This window comes from Bombina bombina, chromosome 4, assembly GCF_027579735.1.
Source record: "Bombina bombina isolate aBomBom1 chromosome 4, aBomBom1.pri, whole genome shotgun sequence".
In the NCBI taxonomy this organism is placed as follows: Eukaryota; Metazoa; Chordata; class Amphibia; order Anura; family Bombinatoridae; genus Bombina; species Bombina bombina.
Window position 1 is genome coordinate 696,860,590 of NC_069502.1, and position 23,727 is coordinate 696,884,316.

Genomic DNA, 23,727 nt, shown 5'->3' on the forward strand with positions numbered 1-23,727 from the left:
GCATGGAAAACAAGATAAGGAGAGTCGCACTGCAATGCAGATAGTTCAGAAACTCTTCGAGCCGAAGAGATAGCAACTAAAAACAGAACTTTCCAAGATAGAAGCTTAATATCTATGGAATGCATAGGTTCAATGGCGGAGCAACAGGTTTAAACACAGGCTTGATTCCAACTAAAGCTTGACAGAACGACTGAACGTCTGGAACATCTGCCAGACGCTTGTGCAGTAGAATTGATAAAGCAGATATCTGTCCCTTTAAGGAACTAGCTGATAGCCCCTTCTCCAATCCTTCATGGAGAAAGGACAAAATCCTAGAAATCCTGATCTTACTCCATGAGTAGCCTTTGGATTCGCACCAATAAAGATATTTACGCCATATCTTATGAAAATTTTTCCTAGTGACAGGCTTACGAGCCTGAATCAAGGTATTTATGACTGACTCAGAGAAACCCCGCTTTGATAGAATCAAGCGTTCAATCTTCAAGCAGTCAGTTACAGAGAAATTAGATTTGGATGCTTGAAAGGACCTTGAATCAGAAGGTATTGTCTCAGCGGCAGAGACCATGGTGGAAGAGATGACATTTCCACCAGGTCTGCATACCAAGTCCTGCGTGGCCACGCAGGCGCTATCAAAATCACTGATGCTCTCTCCTGTTTGATTCTGGCAATCAGACGTGGAAGGAGAGGGAACGGTGGAAACACATAAGCCAGGTTGAACGTCCAGGGTACTGCTAGAGCATCTATTAGTACTGCCTGAGGATCCCTTGACCTGGAGTCGTAACAAGGAAGTTTGGCGTTCTGACGAGACGCCATCAGATCCAATTCTGGTGTGCCCCATAGCTGAACCAGTTGAGCAAACACCTCCGGATGGAGTTCCCACTCCCCTTGATGAAAAGTCTGACGACTTAGAAAGTCTGCCTCCCAGTTCTCTACACCTGGGATATAGATCGCTGACAGATGGCAAGAGTGAGCCTCTGCCCATTGCATTATCCTTGAGACCTCTATAATCGCTAAGTAACTCCTTGTTACGCCCTGATGATTGATATAAGCCACAGTCGTGATGTTGTCCGACTGAAACCTGATGAATCTGACCGAAGCCAGCTGAGGCCATGCCTGGAGAGCATTGAAAATCTCTCTTAATGCCAGAATATTTATCGTAGGAGAGCCTCCTCCCGAGTCCACAACCCCCAAGCCTTTAGGGAATTCCAGACTGCACCCCAGCCCAGAAAGACTGGCGCCTGTCGTCACTATAACCCATTCTGGCCTGCGGAAACGCATTCCCTGTGACAGATGATCCTGTGACAACCACCAAAGAAGAGAGTCTCTGGTCTCTTGATCCAGACTTATCTGAGGAGATAAATCCACATAATCCCCATTCCACTGATTAAGCATGCACAGTTGCCGTGGTCTGAGATGCAAGCGAGCAAACGGAACTATGTCCATTGCCGCTACCATTAGACCGATAACCTCCATACACTGAGCCACTGACGGCCGAGGAATGGAGTGAAGAGCTCGGCAGGTGGACAAAATCTTTGATTTCCTGACCTCCGTCAGAAATATTTTCATGTCCACAGAGTCTAGCAGAGTCCCTAGAAACGAAACTCTTGTGAGGGGGGAAAGAACTCTTTTTTTTACGTTCACCTTCCACCCGTGAGATCTTAGAAAGGCCAACACTAAGTCTGTGTGAGACCTGGCTAATTGGAAGGTCGACACTTGAATCAGAATGTCGTCTAGATAAGGCGCCACTGCTATGCCCCGTGGCCTTAGAACTGCCAGAAGGGACCCTAGCACCTTCGTGAAGATACGTGGTGCCGTGGCCAACCCGAAAGGAAGAGCCACAAACTGATAATGCTTGTCCAGAAAGGCGAACCTGAGGAACTGGTGATGATCTTTGTGGATAGGAATGTGTAGATACGCATCCTTTAAATCCACGGTGGTCATATATTGACCCTCCTGGATCAATGGTAAGATAGTCTGAATGGTCTCCATCTTGAAGGATGGGACTCTTAGGAACTGGTTTAGGATCTGAGATACAGAACTGGTCTTAATGTTCCCTCCTGACTGAACATACCTCATTTCTGCATAGCAAGAAACCGTGCCTCACACTGAAGTTTTCCTGTACTCCTCAGCTACTGTGGGAACAGCAGTGGACCTTAGTTACAAATGCTAAGATCATAATCCTCCAGGCAGAAATCTTCATCTATGTCCTGCCTGAGAGTAAATAGTACAACACCGGTATCATTTAAAAATAACAAACTCTTGATTGTAGTTAAAAATAAACTAACAGCTTAATACCTCTTTCCCTTTACCCTTCCTACTTAGAGCCGGCAAAGAGAATGACTGGGGGGTGGAGTTAAGGGGGGAGCTATATAGGAAGCTCTGCTGTGGTGCTCTCTTTGCCACTTCCTGTTAGGAAGGAGAATATCCCACAAGTAAGGATGAATCCGTGGACTCGGTACATCATGCAAAAGAAATCAAGTGTTCAATCTTCAAGCAGTCAGCCGCAGAGAAACTAGATTTGGATGCTGGAACAGACCCTGAATCAGAAGGTCCTGTCTCAGTGGCAGAGTCCATGGTGGAAGAGATGACATGTCCACCAGGTCTGCATACCAAATCCTACGTGGCCACGCAGGTGCTATCAAAATCACAGAAGCGCTCTCCTGTTTGATTCTGGCAATCAAACAAGGAAGGAGAGGAAATGGTGGAAACACATAAGCCAGGTTGAACGACCAGGGTACTGCTAGAGCATCTATCAGTACTGCCTGAGGATCCCTTGACCTGGACCCGTAACAAGGAAGTTTGGTGTTCTGACGAGACGCCATCAGATCCAATTCTGGTGTGCCCCATTGCTGAATCAATTGTGCAAACACCTCCGGATGGAGTTCCCACTCCCCCGGATGAAAAGTCTGACGACTTAGAAAATCCGCTTCCCAGTTCTCCACTCCTGGGATATAGATTGCTGATAGATGGCAAGAGTGAGTCTCTGCCCATCGAATTATTTTGGTAACCTCTATCATCGCTAGAGAACTCTTTGTTCCCCCCTGATGATTGATATATGCTACAGTCGTGATATTGTCCGACTGGAATCTTATAAATCTGCCGAAGCCAGCTGAGGCCACGCCTGAAGCACGTTGAATATTGCTCCCAGTTCTAGAATATTTATCGGGAGGAGAGCCTCCTCCTGAGTCCACAAACCCTGTGCTTTCAGGGAATTCCAGACTGCACCCCAGCCCAATATGCTGGCGTCCGTCGTCACTATGACCCATGCTGGCCTGCGGAAACACATTCCCTGGGACAGATGATCCTGTGACAACCACCAAAGAAGAGAGTCACTGGTCTCTTGATCCAGATTTATCTGAGGAGATAAATCTGCATAATCCCCATTCCACTGTTTGAGCATGCATAGTTGCAGTGGTCTGAGATGCAAGCGAGCAAACGGAACTATGTCCATTGCCGCTACCATTAGTCCGATTACCTCCATACACTGAGCCACTGACGGCCAAGGAATGGAATGAAGAGCTCGGCAGGTGGTTAAAATCTTTGATTTCCTGACCTCCGTCAGAAAAATTTTCATGTCCACTGAATCTATCAGTTCCCAGGAATGGAACTCTTGTGAGAGGGATAAGTGAACTCTTTTTTACGTTCACCTTCCACCCGTGAGATCTTAGAAAAGCCAACACGATGTCCGTGTGAGATTTGGCTAGTTGGCAAGTCGACGCCTGAATTAAGATATCGTCCAGATAAGGCGCCACTGCTATGCCCCGCGGCCTTAGAACCACCAGAAGGGACCCTAGCACCTTTGTGAAAATTCTGGGAGCTGCGGCCAACCTGAAGGGAAGAGCCACAAACTGGTAATGCTTGTCCAGAAAGGCAAACCTGAGGAACTGGTGATGATCTTTGTGGATAGGGATGTGTAGATATGCATCCTTTAAGTCCACAGTGGTCATATATTGACCCTCCTGGATCATTGGTAAAATAGTCCGAATGGTCTCCATTTTGAAGGATGGGACTCTGAGGAATTTGTTTAGGATCTTGAGATCTAAAATTGGTCTGAAGGTTCCCTCTTTTTTTGGGAACCATAAACAGATTGGAGTAGAACCCCTGCCCCTGTTCTGTTTTCGGAACTGGGCAGATCACTCCCATGGTATATAGGTCTTCTACACAGCGTAAGAACGCCTCTCTTTTTGTCTGGTTTACAGACAATTGAGAAAGATGGAATCTCCCCCTTGGAGGAGAATCTTTGAAATCTAGAAGATACCCCTGGGTTACAATATCTAAAGCCCAGGAGTCCTGAACGTCTCTTGCCCAAGCCTGAGCAAAGAGAGAACGTCTGCCCCCTACTAGATCCGGTCCCGGATCGGGGGCTACCCCTTCATGCTGTCTTGGTGGCAGCAGCGGGCTTCTTGGCCTGTTTACCTTTGTTCCAAGTCTGGTTAGGTCTCCAGCCTGACTTGGATTGAGCAAAATTCCCCTCTTGCTTTGCAGCAGGGGAAGAGGGACCACCTTTGAAGTTTCGAAAGGAACGAAAATTATTTTGTTTGGTCCTCATCTTATTTGTCTTATCCTGAGGAAGGGCATGGCCTTTCCCTCCTGTGATGTCTGAAATTATCTCTTTCAGTTCAGGCCCGAATAGGGTCTTACCCTTGAAAGGGATGGCTAAAAGCTTAGATTTTTATGACACATCAGCAGACCAGGACTTAAGCCATAACGCTCTACGCGCTAAAATGGCAAAACCTGAATTCTTTGCCGCTAATTTAGCCAGTTGAAAAGCGGCATCTGTAATGAAAGAATTAGCTAGCTTGAGTGCCCTAATTCTATCCAGAATATCATCTAATGGGGTCTCAACCTGAAGAGCCTCCTCCAGAGCCTCGAACCAAAAAGCAGCTGCAGTAGTTACGGGAACAATGCACGCTATAGGTTGGAGAAGAAAATCCTGATGAACAAATATTTTCTTTAGGAGACCCTCTAATTTTTTATCCATAGGATCTTTGAAAGCACAACTGTCCTCAATAGGTATAGTTGTACGCTTAGCCAGGGTAGAAATAGCTCCCTCCACCTTAGGGACCGTCTGCCACGAGTCTCGCATGGTGTCTGATATGGGAAACATTTTCTTAAAAGTAGGAGGGGGAGCGAACGGAATACCTGGTCTATCCCACTCCATAGTAACAATGTCCGGAAAAACATCAGTGTAAGCAGGGACCTCTAGAAATCTGTCCATTTTACACAATTTCTCTGGAACTACAATAGGGTCACAATCATCCAGAGTTGCTAAAACCTCCCTGAGCAATAAGCAGAGGTGTTCTAGTTTAAATTTAAAAGCCGTCATATCTGAGTGTCTGAGGGAACATCTTTCCTGAATCAGAAATCTCTCCCTCAGACAGCAAATCCCTCACCCCCAACTCAGAACATTGTGAGGGTACATCGGATATGGCTAATAAAGCGTCAGAGGGCTCAGCATTTGTTCTCACAGCAGACCTACTGCGCTTCCCCTGCAACCCAGGCAGCTTAGATAAAACCTCTGTGAGGGTAGTATTCATAACTGCGGCCATATCTTGCAGGGTGAAAGAATTAGACGAACTAGAAGTACTTGGCTTCGCTTGTGCGGGCGTTAATGGTTGCCATTAGATGGCATAACCTGGTTCCCTTCTGACTGAGAATCATCCTGCAACATACTTTTAGTAGCTAAAATATGTTCTTTGCAATTTATTGACCTTTCAGTGCATGAGGGACACATTCATTCACAATGGCTTCTAAACATATTGAACTATGACTTTGCTCAATGTCATACATGTTGAACAGGCTAGTAATGACTACAAACAAGCATGAAAACACTTTATTTAGTGGAAAAAAAACAATCTTAAAAAACGGTACTGCGCCTTTAAGAGAAAAAAAGCATACACGTTCTGCAAAACTGCTTTAAAATGCACCAAATTTTTCAAATTTTTGATAGCAGGCTCAATATGTGTAGTTAAGTTTGCCCCACAAGAAAATTTAACATTTAACCCTTTATTGTGCAAACCGGATTGAATTAAAGGCTAAATCCGGAAAAAACACCCCCAGCAACTTGCCACAGCCCTGCTGTGGCGCCTACCTGCCCTCAAGGATTGTAAATATGGGGTTAAAGCTTCGATTTGGCCCAAAACATCCACAAGGGCCCTCAGGAGTTGGAGCTTGCTGCTTACTGAGTGAACACAACTGCGCATCTGAGGCGCGAAAATAGGCCCTGCCCATCTCCCTCGATGTCTCTACAGCCTCAAAGAACCGCACCAGAGCGTTTTTAAACTAGCCATGTGGGTTCTGAGACCCAAAAAATAAGCCAAGTGTAAATAAAAACTAATATTTTATCACCTCTTTCACTTTACCCTACCTAGTACTTAGAATAGGCATAGAGAATGACTGGGGGGTGGAGCTAAGGGAGGCGCTATATAGACAGCTCTGCTGTGGTGCTCTTTGCCACTTCCTGATAGCAGGAGGATAATATCCCACAAGGATGAATCCGTGGACTCGTCGTACCTTAGAAGAAATGTCTGGACGAGCAATCGCCAACATTATCTGAAAGCGAAAACGTGCTGCAAGCTCCGGGGGGAACACACCACCCTGCGTGGAGGAACCATAAACTGGGTTACCAGCATGTGTAGGAGGAAGATTTGGTAGGGAACTTGCTCCCTGGAAGACAGAACTCCCCAGAGGCGGATGGCTCAGCAGATCCCCGACTTCCCGAGCAACAGGGTGCTCTCATATGGCATATGGAACAAAAATGATTGACAGGAGTCAACGAAGCTAAACCGAATTAGTCACTGGACACAGAGTCTGAATCAGATATTATAATCGTGTCGGTATCAGAATCCCCCATAGCTGCAAAGACGATATAGCAATATGGACTACAAACAGTAAAAAACAAAAACGGCACCCGACACCACCAATGGCTGGGGCACTCACCACCACCTCCTATGACCAGACCTCTGCGGACTAGAATATCTCAGTCACCACACTGTTGTGAATATGGAAATGGGAACAGAGCGTAACCACGGCCAGACACTGGGTGAACCGTATAGTCCAAAAAGCGTGCTCAGCCAACAGGCCGCGTCACTTCCAAAGGCCTCAAAAGTTACAAACCATGAGCCCTAAACCTCAAACATAAGCAGGTTGAATCACACAACAAACATGGTTATAAAGTTTCCTGTCCAATAACCCCCCTCAGGAGGTATTAACCCTCGATTCCAAGATACTAACAGAGACTTTATGTTATAAGTTAAACTCGCGATAAGTATAGCCTCACGGGAAAACATTCATGTTACAGTACATTGAATAAAGTAAAATGAAACGATCTTACCGGAATCAACGCAGTGGAACAGGAACACGGCCCTTCAAGTGTGAAGGATAGTAGCATCGCCTCCGCCATGGACTTGAGAGAAGAAAGCAGGCAGCGGAGCTAAATTCAACAATGCCGATTGCTTGAGGAGCTGTTAATATGAGTCGGGAAAAGAGTCCCAAAAGTAATGAATGCAGCTGTGGACACTCTCCATTTAAGAAGAAAAAACAAAATTTATGCTTACCTGATAAATTTCTCTCTCTTGTGGTGTATCCAGTCCACGGGTTCATCCATTACTTGTGGGATATTCTCCTTCCCAACAGGAAGTTCAAGAGGACACCCACAGCAGAGCTGTCTATATAGCTCCTCCCCTAACTGCCACCCCCAGTCATTTGACCGAAGACAAGCAAGAAAAAGGAGAAACTATAGGGTGCAGTGGTGACTAGTTTAAAAATAAAAAACTCCTGCCTTAAAGTGACAGGGCGGGCAGTGGACTGGATACACCACAAGAGAAAGAAATTTATCAGGTAAGCATAAATTTTGTTTTCTCTTGTAAGGTGTATCCAGTCCACGGGTTCATCCATTACTTGTGGGATACCAATACCAAAGCTTTAGGACACGGATGAAGGGAGGGACAAGGCAGGAACTTAAATGGAAGGCACCACTGCCTGCAAGACCTTTCTCCCAAAAATAGCCTCCAAGGAAGCAAAAGTATCAAATTTGTAGAATTTAGAAAAAGTATGAAGCGAAGACCAAGTCGCCGCCTTACAAATCTGTTCAACAGAGGCCTCATTTTTAAATGCCCATGTGGAAGCAACCGCTCTAATGGAATGAGCTGCAATTCTTTCAGGAGGCTGCTGGCCAGAAGTCTCATAAACTAAACTGATTATGCTTCTCAGACAAAAAGAAAGAGAAGATGCCGAAGCCTTTTGGCCTCTCCTCTGTCCAGAGTAGACAACAAACAATGCAGATGTTTGACGAAAAATCTTAGTAGCTTGTAAATAAAACTTTAAAGCACGAACCACGTCAAGATTGTATAATAGACGTTCCTTCTTTGAAGAAGGATTAGGACACAGTGACGGAACAACAATCTCCTGATTGATATTCTTATTAGATACCACCTTAGGAAGAAACCCAGGTTTGGTACGCAAAACTACCTTATCTGCATGGAAGATCAGATAAGGGGAATCACACTGTAAGGCAGATAACTCTGAAACTCTACGAGCCGAAGAGATAGCTACCAAAAACAGAACTTTCCAAGATAAAAGTTTGATATCTATGGAATGTAGAGGTTCAAACGGAACCCCTTGAAGAACTTTAAGAACTAAATTTAAACTCCATGGTGGAGCAACAGGTTTAAACACAGGCTTGATTCTAACTAAAGCCTGACAAAACGACTGAACGTCTGGAACATCTGCCAGACGCTTGTGTAGAAGAACAGACAGAGCAGAAATCTGTCCCTTTAAGGAACTAGCTGACAATCCCTTCTCCAATCCTTCTTGTAGAAAGGATAATATCCTAGGAATCCTGACTTTACTCCATGAGTAACCCTTGGATTCACACCAATGAAGATATTTACACCATATCTTATGATAGATTTTCCTGGTGACAGGCTTTCGAGCCTGAATTAAGGTATCAATGACCGACTCGGAGAAACCACGTTTTGACAAAATCAAGCGTTCAATCTCCAAGCAGTCAGCCGCAGAGAAATTAAATTTGGATGTTTGAATGGACCTTGGAGTAGAAGGTCCTGCCTCAGCGGCAGAGACCATGGTGGAAGGGATGACATGTCCACCAGATCTGCATACCAAGTCCTGCGTGGCCACGCAGGTGCTATTAAAATCACCGAAGCTCTCTCCTGCTTGATCTTGGCAATAAGACGAGGGAGCAGAGGAAATGGTGGAAACACATAAGCCAGGCTGAAGGACCAGGGCGCTGCTAGAGCATCTATCAGCGCTGCCTGGGGATCCCTTAACCTGGACCCGTAACAAGGAAGCTTGGCGTTCTGACGAGACGCCATCAGATCCAGTTCTGGTTTGCCCCATAGTTGAATCAGCTGGGCAAATAGCTCCGGATGGAGCTCCCACTCCCCCGGATGAAAAGTCTGCTGACTTAGTTAATCCGCCTCCCAGTTCTCTACTCCTGGGATATGGATAGCTGAGAGATGGCAAGAGTGAACCTCTGCCCAAAGAATTATCTTTGAAACCTCCAACATTGCCAGGGGGCTTCTTGTTCCCCCCTGATGGTTGATATAGAATACAGTCGTGATATTGTCCGACTGAAATCTGATGAACCTGACCGCAGCTAGTTGAGGCCAAGCCTGAAGAGCATTGAATATTGCTCTCAGTTCCAGAATGTTTATCGGAAGGAGGGCTTCCTCCTGAGTCCATGAACCCTGAGCCTTCAGGGAGTTCCAGACCGCGCCCCAGCCCAGAAGGCTGGAATCTGTTGTCACTATAGTCCACTCTGGCCTGCGGAAACTCATTCCCCTGGACAGATGGACCCGAGATAACCACCAGAGAAGAGAATCCCTGGTCTCTTGATCCAGATTTAGCAGAGGGGACAAATCTGTGTAGTCCCCATTCCACTGATTGAGCATGCAAAGTTGCAGTGGTCTGAGATGTAGGCAGGCAAACGGAACTATGTCCATTGCCGCTACCATTAGGCCGATTACTTCCATACACTGAGCCACTGACGGCCGAGAAGTGGAATGAAGAGCACGGCAGGAAGTTAGAAGCTTTGATAATCTGCCCTCTTTCAGAAAAATTTTCATTTCTACTGAATCTATCAGTGTTCCTAGGAAGGAAATTCTTGTGAGAGGGGAGAGAGAACTCTTTTCTTCGTTCACCTTCCACCCGTGAGACCTCAGAAAGGCCAGAACAATGTCCATATGGGACTTGGCGATTTGAAAAGTCGACGCCTGTATCAGAATGTCGTCTAGGTAAGGAGCCACTGCTATGCCCCGTGGTCTTAGAACCGCCAGTAGGGACCCTAGAACCTTCGTAAAGATTCTTGGTGCCATGGCTAACCCGAAGGGAAGAGCCACAAACTGGTAATGCCTGTCTAAGAAGGCGAACCTGAGGAACTGATGATGATCTTTGTGAATGCCTCTCTCTTTATCTGGTTTACAGATAATTGTGAGAGATGAAATCTCCCCTTGGGAGATGAAGCTTTGAAGTCCAGAAGATATCCCTGGGAAACAATCTCTAATGCCCAGGGATCCTGGACGTCTCTTGCCCAAGCCTGGGCGAAGAGGGAAAGTCTGCCCACTACTAGAATCCGGTCCCGGATCGGGGGCTACTACTTCATGCTGTCTTAGAGGCAGCCGCAGGTTTCTTGGCCTGCTTCCCCTTTTTCTAAGCCTGGTTAGGTCTCCAGACTGGTTTGGACTGGGCGAAATTTCCCTCTTGTTTTGCATTAGAGGAAACTGAAGCTGCGCCACTCTTGAAGTTTCGAAAGGAACGAAAATTATTCTGTTTGGTCCTTAACTTATTGGACCTATCCTGAGGAAGGGCGTGACCTTTTCCTCCAGTAATATCAGAAATGATCTCCTTCAGACCAGGCCCGAATAGGGTCTGTCCCTTGAAGGGGATGTTAAGAAGCTTAGACTTTGAAGTAACGTCTGCTGACCAGGACTTAAGCCATAGCGCCCTACGCGCCAAAATGGCAAAACCTGAATTCTTAGCCGTTAGCTTGGCTAAATGAAAAATGGCGTCAGAAATAAAGTAGTTAGCTAACTTAAGAGCTTTAATCCTGTCTAGAATATTGTCTAGTGGGGTCTCCACCTGTAGAGTCTCCTCAAGAGACTCAAACCAAAAAGCCGCCGCAGCAGTAACTGGGGCAATGCATGCAAGAGGCTGGAGAATAAAACCTTGATGTATAAAAAATTTCTTAAGGAGACCCTCCAATTTTTTATCCATAGGATCTAAAAAAGCACAACTGTCCTCGACGGGGATAGTTGTACGCTTAGCTAGGGTAGAGACTGCTCCCTCCACCTTAGGAACCATCTGCCAAGAGTCCCGTATGGCGGCATCTATGGGAAACATCTTTTTGAAAGCAGGAGGGGGAGAGAACGGCACACCTGGTCTATCCCATTCCTTAGTAATAATTTCCGAAAACCTCTTAGGGACTAGAAAAACATCAGTGTAAACAGGCACTGCAAAGTATTTGTGAGAAATTTGTTTAGGATCTTGAGATCCAAGATTGGTCTGAAAGTTCCCTCTTTTTTGGGAACTATAAACAGATTTGAATAGAAGCCCTGCCCCTGTTCCTCCCTTGGAACTGGGTGGATCACTCCCATAACCAGTAGTGAAATTTTTACAGTGTGTGTAAGGGACTAAATCAACATTGCACCCACTTGCAAATGGATGATTAACCCCTTAGGCCCCAAACCGGATTGAAAAGTGTTAAAAAAACGTTAAAAGTCAATTGAGCACCTTGCCACAGCTCTGCTGAGGCTCCTATCTGCCCTCAAAAATGATTTTGTGCAGAAATAACCCCTTTGAAATGGTCCTCAGATGCCAGAGGACTCCTCTAAGGAAGCTGGATGTCTCAGTCTGAATTAAAACTGCGCAGTTAGAGCACTAAAATAGGCCCCTCCCACTATGTACTGGATGCCAGAGGGGCCTTAAGAAAATACTCCTAGGAGTATCTGACTAGCCATGAGGAAACTAGGCCCCAAATAAAGACTTATCTCCCTCAGAGAAAAAACTTCCTATTTATGAAATCATGTAAACGTTTTGTCACTAAGTAATATGATTATTAACATGAGTATTATCCTGTTTTGTAAGCATGATCCCAGTCGCTGTTAAATCACTGCATCAGGCTTACCTCAAATACACAAGGCTCTGTCAGCATTTTCTAGAACTTATTCATCTCTCTAGAAATAAAAATACTGAACATACCTCAAAGCAGGTAATCTGCAGACCGTTTCCCCAACTGAAGTTTTCCCATATTCTTCAGTTATGTGTGAAAACAGCAATGGACCTTAGTTACAAACCGCTAAGATCATCAAACCTCCAGGCAGAATTCTTTTTCCAATTTCTGCCTGAGAGTAAAACATTACAACGCCGGTACCATTTAAAAATAACAAACTCTTGATTGAAGGTAAAACTACACTAAGTCACCACATATCTCTTGATACTTCCTTTCTTGTCGAGAGTTGCAAGAGAATGACTGGAGGTGGCAGTTAGGGGAGGAGCTATATAGACAGCTCTGCTGTGGGTGTCCTCTTGCAACTTCCTGTTGGGAAGGAGAATATCCCACAAGTAATGGATGAACCCGTGGACTGGATACACCTTACAAGAGAAACACAAACAATACTATGCTAATAAACTCCCACCTGTTCAATAGCCCCCTTCTGAGGGTATTACCTTATATTCTATAATGATAAAAAGAGCCACACTGTGACCATGTCTTCCTGCGTTATCAAATATACATATAAATGAAACGATCTTACCAGAATCAATGCTGTGGAACAGGAACACAGCCCTTCAAGTGTGACCGGTTAGTAGCATCACTCCCGACATGGACTTAAGAGAAGAAAAGCAGGCAGTGAAAATCGTCAACGCTGATTACTAATGGAGCTGTTAAACTGAGTCGGGATGCGTTAGCAGAAAGACTCTCCCTGCATCTCCGGACTCATGCTCTCACAGAGGCTGAAAGGGCTACTTAAAACTCCAGTCCCATTTCGAAGAGTACTACCCTCCATAAGAGACTACTCCGATCTTCCAACACTTCTCTGTCAACCTCCTGTGACGAAAGGCAAAAAATTATTGGGGGATGAGGGGAGCGAGGGAGGTATTTAAGCCTTTGACTGGGGTTTCTTTGCCTCCTCCTGGGGGCCCGGTTATTAATTCCCACAAGTAATGAATGAAGCAGTGGACTCTCCTCCCATTAAAATGGAAATAGCAGAGACTTTCTTGCCTTTAAGGCCAGAAAAAAAAGCAGACTAGAAGTCTGTCTGAAATCCTAAGTAGAATCAACATAATATTTTAAAGCTCTAATAACATCCAAAGAATGTAAAGATCTTTCAGAATATTTTTTTTGCATCAGGACACAAGGAGGTAACGATAATTTCCCTAGTAATGTTGTGGGAGGTAACAACTTTAGGTAAAAATGTAGTCCATAAAACAGCTTTATCTTGATGGAATATCAGATAAGGAGACTCACAAGACAGCAGACAATTCAGAAACTATTCTAGCAGCAGAGATGACCAAAAGAAACAACACTTCCCATGAAAGTAGTTTAATGTCTAATTTATGCATCGGCTCAAAAGGAGGAACCCGTAAAACTTTTAATACTAGGTTAAGACTCCAAGGAGGAGAAATAGGTCTAATAACATGACTAATTTGTCCTTTCAAAGAACTGGCAGATAACCCTTAATCTAAACAATCCTGCAAACATTCACACTGTATAAATTAATGTACACAAATATACAGACCCTTATGCAACTGTCTGTGATTACGTTAATCAATGTGTCCTCTGGTTACGATATACATTAAAATGTACCTACTAATAGCCTGTGGGCTATGTAAGTGTACATACTTACCCCTAATGCTTACCCAGCTGCAGCATTTCTGCCCTTATAGAGAGCCAATCCAGTGCTGTATAAAAACAGCAGATGATTTTCCACAGGAATACAATGGCAAGGCCAAACAGGAGGTTGCTAAGGACTAGTCCCTGCAACACCTGTGGCAAGTTAATGACAAAAACACCTGCAGGGGAATTATTTTATACAGCCTTAGTACTTCTTTATATCCCCTTTCTTCTTATCTTAACTTTCAAAAAGGAGAGTAACAGGTTAAATAAACCCCTTCTTAGAGAAGAAACTGGGGCCCCTCAATTTTACTCCTTTGGAGGCAAAGACAAGACTGGGAGGTACAGTGAAGTGGGAAACACTCAAAGCTCTTGGTGTGTTGGGTATCTTTGCCTCCTCCTGGTGGCCAGGTGTTGAATTGTATACATAAGGAGCTTGTAAACTCTATGAAAGAAAGGGGGTTATCAAACTTTAAACACAATCATAAACAGCTTTTACCTTTGACAGTTAGATTGAAACACCCAAGACGGTCTCCTGACAGAGAATCCGCTCCACACTGCAGCACAACAGCACTTGGCTGGTACATCTCCATTACTTTAGAAATGATCTGTATAAACATTATTATACAATGGGTCAGATATATACATAAATTGCATGCAAAATATTTCAAAACACTTAAAAGTATACTCACTGGTTTAAAGATTTGTCCATAAGATTCATCATCTATCCCATCCCTCATTGGGAAATTGACGGCATAGTACTTGCCTTTTCCTGCACCTATATCCTACAATAGATGTAAAAGGTATACACATCAGGCTACATGATGTAGCTAAATTTTACATTTTAACCAGCACAGCCAAAAGGAGCATAACATTTATATTTAACAGGTAAACCAAGGTAAAGGGACAGTAAACCCCAAATAATGCTCTCATGATTCTGGTACAGAATACAATTTTAAACAACATTTCAATTTACTTCTATTATCTAAATTGCTTCATTCTTTAGATATCATTTGCTGAAGAAATAGCAATGCACATGGGTGAGCCAATCACACGAGGCATCTATGCGCAATCACCAATCAGCAGCTACTTAAGCCTATCTAGATATGCTTTTCAGCAAAGTATATCAAGAGAATGAAGTAAATTAGATATTGGAAGTAAATTAGAAAGTTGTTTAAAATTGTATGCTCTTTCTAAATTTAGAGAAAAAAAAAGGTTACATGTTCATTTAAGTCATGTGCATGTGATGTAATTCTAGCTGCTGAAAAGAATACTTTTGAAGAATGTATTTTAGGTCTACACTATATTGTATGGACCAAATATACATTGTATGGACCAAATACATAAACTCACAAAAAGGACCAACAGCTTATTTATTTACATAGACAACTAAATATGCAGTTATATTCACAGCTTATAAACACTTAAAATGTGTCTGATTTCTTAGAACTTGCAAAAAAAAAAAAAAAAAAAAAAGAAAAAAAAAAAAAAGAAAAAAAGGTAATGCAAGTGTGTGTGTGTGTGTGTGTGTGGTTGGGGGGGTATTTATGTAGAAAATTCTAGCTTTTGGTAACATTAAAAGGCTAAAATACAAAATATTTCTTTCAGGATTCAGACAGAGCACACAATTTTAAACAACCACAAAAACTAAAGATATGCTTACCTGATAATTTATTTTATTTCGGAATGACGATGGTCCACAGTCCTCCATAACATATGGGGAAGATTTTCCACAACTAGGAGGAGGTCAAGAACCAATACAAGAGCTTTAAAACCCTCCCACCTCTCTCTTAGTTTAATGTATAGCAGAGAAGAGGAAGAAGAAGAAGAAAAAAAAAGATAGGAAAGGCAAAACAGGGTCCATAGAGGTGTAATTCGAACAGTCGCCCAAAATAAGGGTGGGAAAATACTCTCTGGCAGTTCCTATTTAGCCGACACCGTAACTTGAAGGACTTTCTTGCCAAAAGCTGCTTGGGAAGAAGCAAAGACTACAAAACAATATCATTTAGATAGATAAAGTATGTAGAGAAGATCATGTGGCAGCTTTGCAAATCTGTTCCAAAGATGCATCATTCTTAAAGGCCAACAATGTTGCCACTGCTCTTGTCGAGTGAGCTGTAATACGTTTAGGAAGCGACTTACCCGCCACCAAGTAAGCTTTGTCTTGTTAATCACCTGTTTAACCCAAGATGCAAACGCAACCTTAGTAACTTTTTGCCCTTTACGAGTCTCATGGTAATGCACAAACTAGAAGTTTTTCTGAACTCTTTTGTAGCTTGGAGATAGAACTTCAAAAGGTCTAACTACGTCCAGATTATGTAATAATCTCTCATTAGCGTTAGCAGGGTCTGGAATATGTTATCAGTAGAAACCTCTTTAGGAAGAAAATCATATTTGGTTCAAAATGAAAGATCACAGGATAAAGCTGACAACTCAGAAACTCTTCAGGCAGAAGAGATAGCCAACAACAAAAGTACATTCAAAAACAATAGTTCTATGTCAATGGAGATGTATTGGTTCAAAGGGAGGACCTTGAAGAAGTGAAAGGACTAGGTTCAAATTCCAGGGAGGAGAAATAGGTCTTACAAGTGGTCTAATTCTAACCCCTGAACAAAGGTCTGAACATCAGGAAGTTTATCCAACTTCCTATGAAAACATATAAAGCAGAAATTTGACCTTTCAGGAAACTAGTTGATAAACTCTGGTCAAGGCCATCTTGTAAGAACTGAATAATTCTCAAGATCTGAAAGGAATAACAAGAGAATCCTTTAGAAGAGCACCATACAAAATATGCCCTCAAAATCGTGTGGTAAATACTTTGAGCCACAGGTTTCTTAGCCTGTATCAGAGTGTCAATCACAGAATCTGAGAATACTCTGTCTCTCAAAACTAGGCGTTCAACCTCCACGCTGTCAAACTTAGAGATTTGAGATTGTGATAGAAAAGAGGATCTTGCGATAACAGGTCTTGTCTCAGAGGAAGAAGCCATGGAGGGGATGAGGACATCTGTGCTAGGTTCGCATACCATGTCCTGCAGGGCCAGGGTGGAGCAATTAATATTACTGATGCAAACTCCTGTTTGATCCAAGAAATGACTTTTGGAAGAAGAACAAATGGAGGAAATGGGTATTCAAGATGGAACTCCCATGGACTAACCAAGGCGTCTACCATGTGCGCCTTTGGATCTCTTGATCTTGCACAACACTTTGGAAGTTTGTGATTTAAGTGGGAAGCCATCAGATCTTTGTCTTAATGCAATTTTGTAGATCCTCAGTAGAGGAATTGTCGGCTAGGGAGTCACACCATAATGTTTCTGCTGCAGCCACAGAGGTGAGAGAAACTGCTGGTATAAGTAAAAGATCTGTTTGGAGAAAGAGTTTCCCACATTTCCACATTCTGTTCTGGATTGGGGTACATTTTCCTAAATCTTGTGAAAGGAGCAAAAGGTTCACCTAGCTTTTTCCATTCTTTAGCAATATAGTCAGACTAAATCAGGGACCTGAAACACCTGTGGAATTTTTTGGTGGAGCTTTGAAAACAATATTTAACTGATTAACAGGCATGTTTTCAGCAGGCTTTTCTATTAAACACCAATCAACAAATGCTACCCAGGTGTACAAATCAGCAAGCGCTACCCTGGGTACTGCACCAAAAACAGGCCCGCTCTTAAGCTTACATTTCTGCTTTTTCAAATAAAGATACCAGGAGAAAAACTTTTTTTTTTTTTTTTTAATAGTTGTAAATTAGAAAGTTGCTTAACATTACATGCTCTACCTGAATCATGAAAGAATACAATTGGGGCTTTAATGGGATACTGAACCCAAAGAAGCAATATAGCCCTTAAGTACCCCCTGGCAGATCCTGTATTGGTACTCACCCCCTTCCTGGGACTAGTAGGCACTGGATGAAATTTTAGATTTGGCCCAAACAGTTGTAGTAAGGATCTAGATGCTGAGGCTCTGGATTGAGAGAGAAAAAGACTGGGAACAGAGAGGGGGTGGAGTTACAGCAGGAGAAAAGCCGGTGTCCTAATAATAAAGTAAAAACACTTGGTTCCTTTTTAACAAAAAACATAGTGCACCAAGCATCATTACCTCTTATAGATGTTAAAACATTTATCCCCACCATAAACAGAGCCTCCTCTACAAGCCTACAGATTGCAAAAAGCTACTGGCATTTTTCTTAAAGGGCCATATACCCAGATATGATATGTGCCCCCAAAAGCACCCATAGAGCTTCAAAAGGTCAAGGGGTTCCCCGATAATGTTCCAAATGATGATAGAACCGTTAGGAACCTGATAGAGAGAAAAAAAATTGTCATGAGGTGAGCAGGTTAAGTCCCCTGGCTATACTGTACCTATGTCAGAGTACCTACAAATAGCCTCTAGGCTGCATCTGTGCTGTGTAAAGTCACTTACCTTACGCCGCACCCCTTCACTGGCTTACCAGGCATGTCAATACAGCTGCAGCAGAATCCAGTAGAGAGCCCATCCAGTGCAGGTATCTAGTACCGCAGGATTGCAGTAGGAAATACCGGAGTCCCTCAGGGGGAGGCTAGGGAACAGCCCCTACGACACCTGAAAGGAGTTATGGCTTAAGTCCCATTGGGTAAATGTTGTGCACATAAAAGGGTATTCATGTGTCCCTGTATGATTCAGCTGCCGTGAAGAGTCTTTTCTGTCTTCTTTGTAAATGTTACTCCCCAGGGACTCTGGATCTCACGTGTGTCTGAGCTCCCAATTGTAATCCATAAGCAAGCTGAAAAAAAAACCTCTATTCTCATCCATCTCCTACGAGGAAAACTTATAGAGAGATGGGAGGGTTTTAAAGGTCTTTTATGGGTTCTTGACCAGTTCCTAGTGGCAAAAAAATATTTTCTGCATGTTCTGGAAGACTGTAGACCATCATTTTAAGAAAGAAAAAATGTTCATCTATTATCTCTATTCATTGGCTCTCCATATGTGCCTAGCTAACTCCCAGTAGTATAGTGCTGCTCTTTCAACAAAGGATACTAAAAGAATTAAGAACATTTGATAAAATAAAAAAATAGAAATTTTTTAATGATATGCTCTATCTGAAAGACGAAAGAAACATTTTAGGTTTCATGTCCCAGTAAAAAGGTGCACAGTGCAGTATTTTATCTAATATTTGGTGGAGAGGTGTGCACACTATATCATATTTGTATTATACAGAATCAGAAGAATTCTAACTGGCCTTTAGCAGTTTATTTGTTGATCAACTGGTTTTCTTCAACCTACAATACCAAAAAACATAATTTATGTAAGAACTTACCTGATAAATTCATTTCTTTCATATTGGCAAGAGTCCATGAGCTAGTGACGTATGAAATATACAATCCTACCAGGAGGGGCAAAGTTTCCCAAACCTCAAAATGCCTATAAATACACCCCTCACCACACCCACAAGTCAGTTTAACGAAAAGCCAAGTAGTGGGGTGATCAAGAAAGGAGTAAAAAGCATCAACAAAGGAATTTGGAAAAAGCAGAAGAATCAAACTGAAACAGCTGCCCAAAGAACTTTTATACCAAAAACTGCTTCTGAAGAAGCAAACACATCAAAACGGTAGAATTTAGTAAATGTATGCAAAGAAGACCAAGTTGCTGCTTTGCAAATCTGATCAACTGAAGCTTCATTCTTAAAAGCCCATGAAGTAGAGACTGATCTAGTAGAATGAGCTGTAATTCTCTGAGGCGGGGCTTGACCCGACTCCAAATAAGCTTGATGAATCAAAAACTTTAACCACGAAGCCAAGGAAAAAGCAGAAGCCTTCTGACCTTTCCAGAAAAGATAACAAATAGACTAGAAGTCTTCCTGAAATCTTTAGTAGCTTCAACATAATATTCCAAATAATTCTTAGTATTAGGACACAAGGAAGGAACAACAATTTCTCCATTAATGTTGTTAGAATTCACATCCTTAGGTAAGAATTTAAATGAAGTCCGCAAAACCGCCTTATCCTGATGAAAAATCAGAAAAGGAGATTCACGAGAGCGGATAATTCAGAAACTCTTCTAGCAGAAGAGATGGCCAAAAGGAACAACACTTTCCAAGAAAGTAGATTAAATGTCCAAAGAATGCATAGGCTCAAACGGAGGAGCCTGTAAAGCCTTCAAATCTAAATTAAGACTCCAGGGAGGAGAGATTGATTTAGCTTGATACGAACCAAAGCCTGCACAAAACAATGAATATCAGGAAGTTTAGCATTCTTTCTGTGAAATAAAACAGAAAGCAGAGATTTTTCCTTTCAAGGAACTTGCAGACAAACCTTTATCCAAAGCATCCTGAAGAAACTGTAAAATTCTAGGAATTCTAAAAGAATGCCAAGAGAATTTATGAGAAGAACACCATGAAATGTAAGTCTTCCAAACTCGATAATAAATTTAAAAAAAAAACAGATTTAAGAGCCTGTAACATAGTATTAATCACTGAGTCAGAAACCTCTATGACTAAGCGTTCAATCTCCATACCTTCAAATTTAATGATTTGAGATCCTGATAGAAAAACGGACCTTGAGATAGGTCTGGCCTTAGTGGAAGTGGCCAAGGTTGGCAACTGGACATTCGATTTCTCCATGACGATCTTGGAGGTCATGCTTGGAAGAAGAAATAGAGGCGGGAAAATATAAGCAGGTTGATAACACCAAGGAAGTGTCAATGCATCTACTGCTTCCGCCTGAGGATCCCTGGACAGGTATCTGGGAAGTTTTTTGTTTAGATGAGATGCCATCAGATCTATTTCTGGAGGCCCCCACATCTGAACAACTTGAGAAAACACATCTGGGTGGAGAGACCATTCTCCCGGATGTAAAGTCTGATGACTGAGGTAATCCGCTTCCCAAATGTCTATACCTGGGATATGAACCGCAGAAATTAGACAGGAGCTGGATTCCACCCAAACAAGTATCCGAGATACTTCTTTCATAGCTTGAGGATTGCGAGTCCCACCCTGATGATTGACATATGCCACAGTTGTGACATTGTCTGTCTGAAAACAAATGAACGGTTCTCTCTTCAACACAGGCCAAAATTGAAGAGCCCTGAGAATCGCACAGAGTTCCAAAATATTGATTGGTAATCTTACCTCTTGAGATTTCCAATCTCCTTGTGCTGTCAGAGATCCCCAAACAGCTCCCCAACCTGAAAGACTTGCATCTGTTGTGATCACAGTCCAGGTTGGACGGACGAAAGAGGCCCCTAAAATTATACGATGGTGATCTAATCACCAAGTCAGAGAAAGTCAAACATTGGGATTTTAGGATACTAATTGTGATATCCTTGCATAATCCCTGCACCATTGGTTCAGCATACAAAGCTGGAGAGATCTCATATGAAAACGAGCAAAGGGGATCGCGTCTGATGCTGCAGTCATGAGACCTAAAACTTCCATGCACATAGCTACTGAAGGGAATGACTGAGACTGAAGGTTTCTACAGGCTGCAACCAATTTCAAACGTCTCTTGTCAGAGACAAAGTCATGGACACAATCTATCTGGAAACCTAAAAAGGTTACCCTTGTCTGAGGAATCAAAGAACTTTTTGGTAAATTGATCCTCCAACCATGTTTTCGAAGAAACAACACTAGTTGATTCGTGTGAGATTCTGCAGAAAGTAAAGACTGAGCGAGTACCAAGATATTGTCCAAATAAGGAAACTGCAATACCCCACTCTCTGATTACAGAGAGTAGGGCACCTAGAACCTTTGAAAAGATTCTTGGAGCTGTCGCTAGGCCAAATGGAAGAGCAACAAATTGGTAATTCTCATCTAGAAAAGAGAATCTCAGGTACTGATAATGATCTGGATGAATCGGAATATGAAGATAAGCATCCTGTAAGTCTATTGTGGACATATAATACCCTTGCTGAACAAAAGGCAGAATAGTCCTTATAGTAATCATTTTGAAAGTTGGTACTCTTACATATCGATTCAAAATCTTTAGATCCAAAACTGGTCTGAATGAATTATCTTTCTTTGGAACAATGAATAGATTTGAATAAAACCCCAGACCCTGTTCCTGAAACGGAACTGGCATGATTACCCTTAAAAACTGCAGGTCGGAAACATACTTCAGAAAAGCCTGAGCCTTTACTGGGTTTATCGGAATGCGTGAGAGAAAAAAAATCTTCTCACAGGCGGTCTTACTCTGAATACTATTCTGTACCCCTGAGAGACAATACTCTGAATCCAATGATTTTCGACCAAATTGATCCAAACATCTTTGAAACTTTTTAAATCTGCCCCCTACCAGTTGAGCTGGAATGAGGGGACGCACCTTCATGCGGACTTGGGGGCTGGTTTTGATCTCTTAAATGGCTTGGATTTATTCCAATTTGAAGAAGGTTTCCAATTGGAAGCAGATTCGTTGGGGGAAGTATTAGGTTTCTGTTCCTTATTTTGACGAAAGGAACGAAAACATTTAAAAGCTATAGATTTACCTTTAGGTTTTTTATCCTGAGGCAAAAAAAGGAAATTTATGCTTACCTGATAAATTTATTTCTTTTACGATATGACGAGTCCACGGATTTCACCCTTACTTATGGGATATCGCCTCCTGGTCAGCAGGAGAAGGTAAAGAGCTCCACAGCAGAGCTGCATAAATAGCTCCTCCCTTCCCCCCCAACCCAGTCATTTGACCAAAGTTAGGAAGAGAAAGGAAAAGCCAAGGAGCAGAGGTGACTGAAGTTGAACAAATATAAAAACCTGTCTCAGAAAAATGACAGGGAGGGCCGTGGACTCGTCATATCGTAAAATAAATAAATTTATCAGGTAAGCATAAATTTCCTTTTCTTTTACAAGATATGACGAGTCCACGGATTTCATCCTTACTTATGGGATACAATACCAAAGCTATAGGACACGGATGAAAGGGAGGGACATGACAGGGACCTAAACGGAAGGCACCACTGCTTAAAGAACCTTTCTCCCAAAAACAGCCTCAGACGAGGCAAAAGTATCAAATTTGGAAAACTTGAAAAAAGTGTGAAGAGACGACCAAGTTGCAGCCTTGCAAATCTGTTCAACAGAAGCATCATTTTTAAACGCCCATGAGGAAGCCACAGCTCTAGTAGAATGGGCCGTAATTCGTTCAGGAGGCTGCTGTCCAGCAGTCTCATATGCAACACGGATGATACTCCTCAGCCAAAGAGAAAGAGAGGTAGCCGTAGCTTTCTGACCCCTATGTTTCCCAGCAAAAACAACAAATAATGAAGATGTCTGACGCAATTCCTTAGTCGCCTGCAAGTAGAGCTTCAAGGCACGGACTACGTCCAAATTATGTAACAGGCACTCCTTCTTAGAAGAAGGTTTAGGACACAAGGAAAAAACAACAATTTCCTGATTAATATTTTTGTTAGAAACAATCTTAGGAAGAAAACCAGGTTTGGTACGTAACACCACCTTATCAGCATGGAAAATAAGATAAGGAGAATCACATTGTAATGCCGAAAGTTCAGAAACTCTGCGAGCAGAAGAAATAGCAATCAAAAATAAAAAACTTACCAAGATAATAACTTAATATCTATCCAAATGTAAATGAGTACAGCACTGTCGGTGTAGAAAGGTGCCCAGTGCAGGGGGCAGCTGCAATAGCCCCTGGAATCAGAGTATTTCTTAGTAACACCAACACCGTCTTAATTTAAATGCTTTATTGAGGTTACATAAAAAGTAGCAACGTTTCGTGGCATGACTAAGTGGGTTTGCCACGAAACGTTGCTGCTTTTAATGTAACCTCAATAAAGCATTTAAATTAAGACAGTGGTGCTGGTGTTACTAAGAAATAACTTAATATCTATGGAATGCATAGGTTCAAACGGAAGCCCTTGAAGAACATTAAGAACTAAATTCAAACTCAAAGGAGGAGC

The 23,727-nt window shown here is 42.6% G+C and overlaps 1 protein-coding gene across 1 annotated transcript in view; it reads right to left on the reverse strand.

The window, feature by feature from the left end:
- HDAC2 (histone deacetylase 2) overlaps positions 1-23,727 on the reverse strand; it is a gene marked incomplete in the record, with an annotated part of 356,906 nt that overhangs the window by 208,250 nt on the left and 124,929 nt on the right. The window contains 2 exon segments of the mRNA XM_053710876.1: positions 14,349-14,457; positions 14,542-14,634. Coding sequence (XP_053566851.1) covers positions 14,349-14,457; positions 14,542-14,634 — 202 coding nt within the window.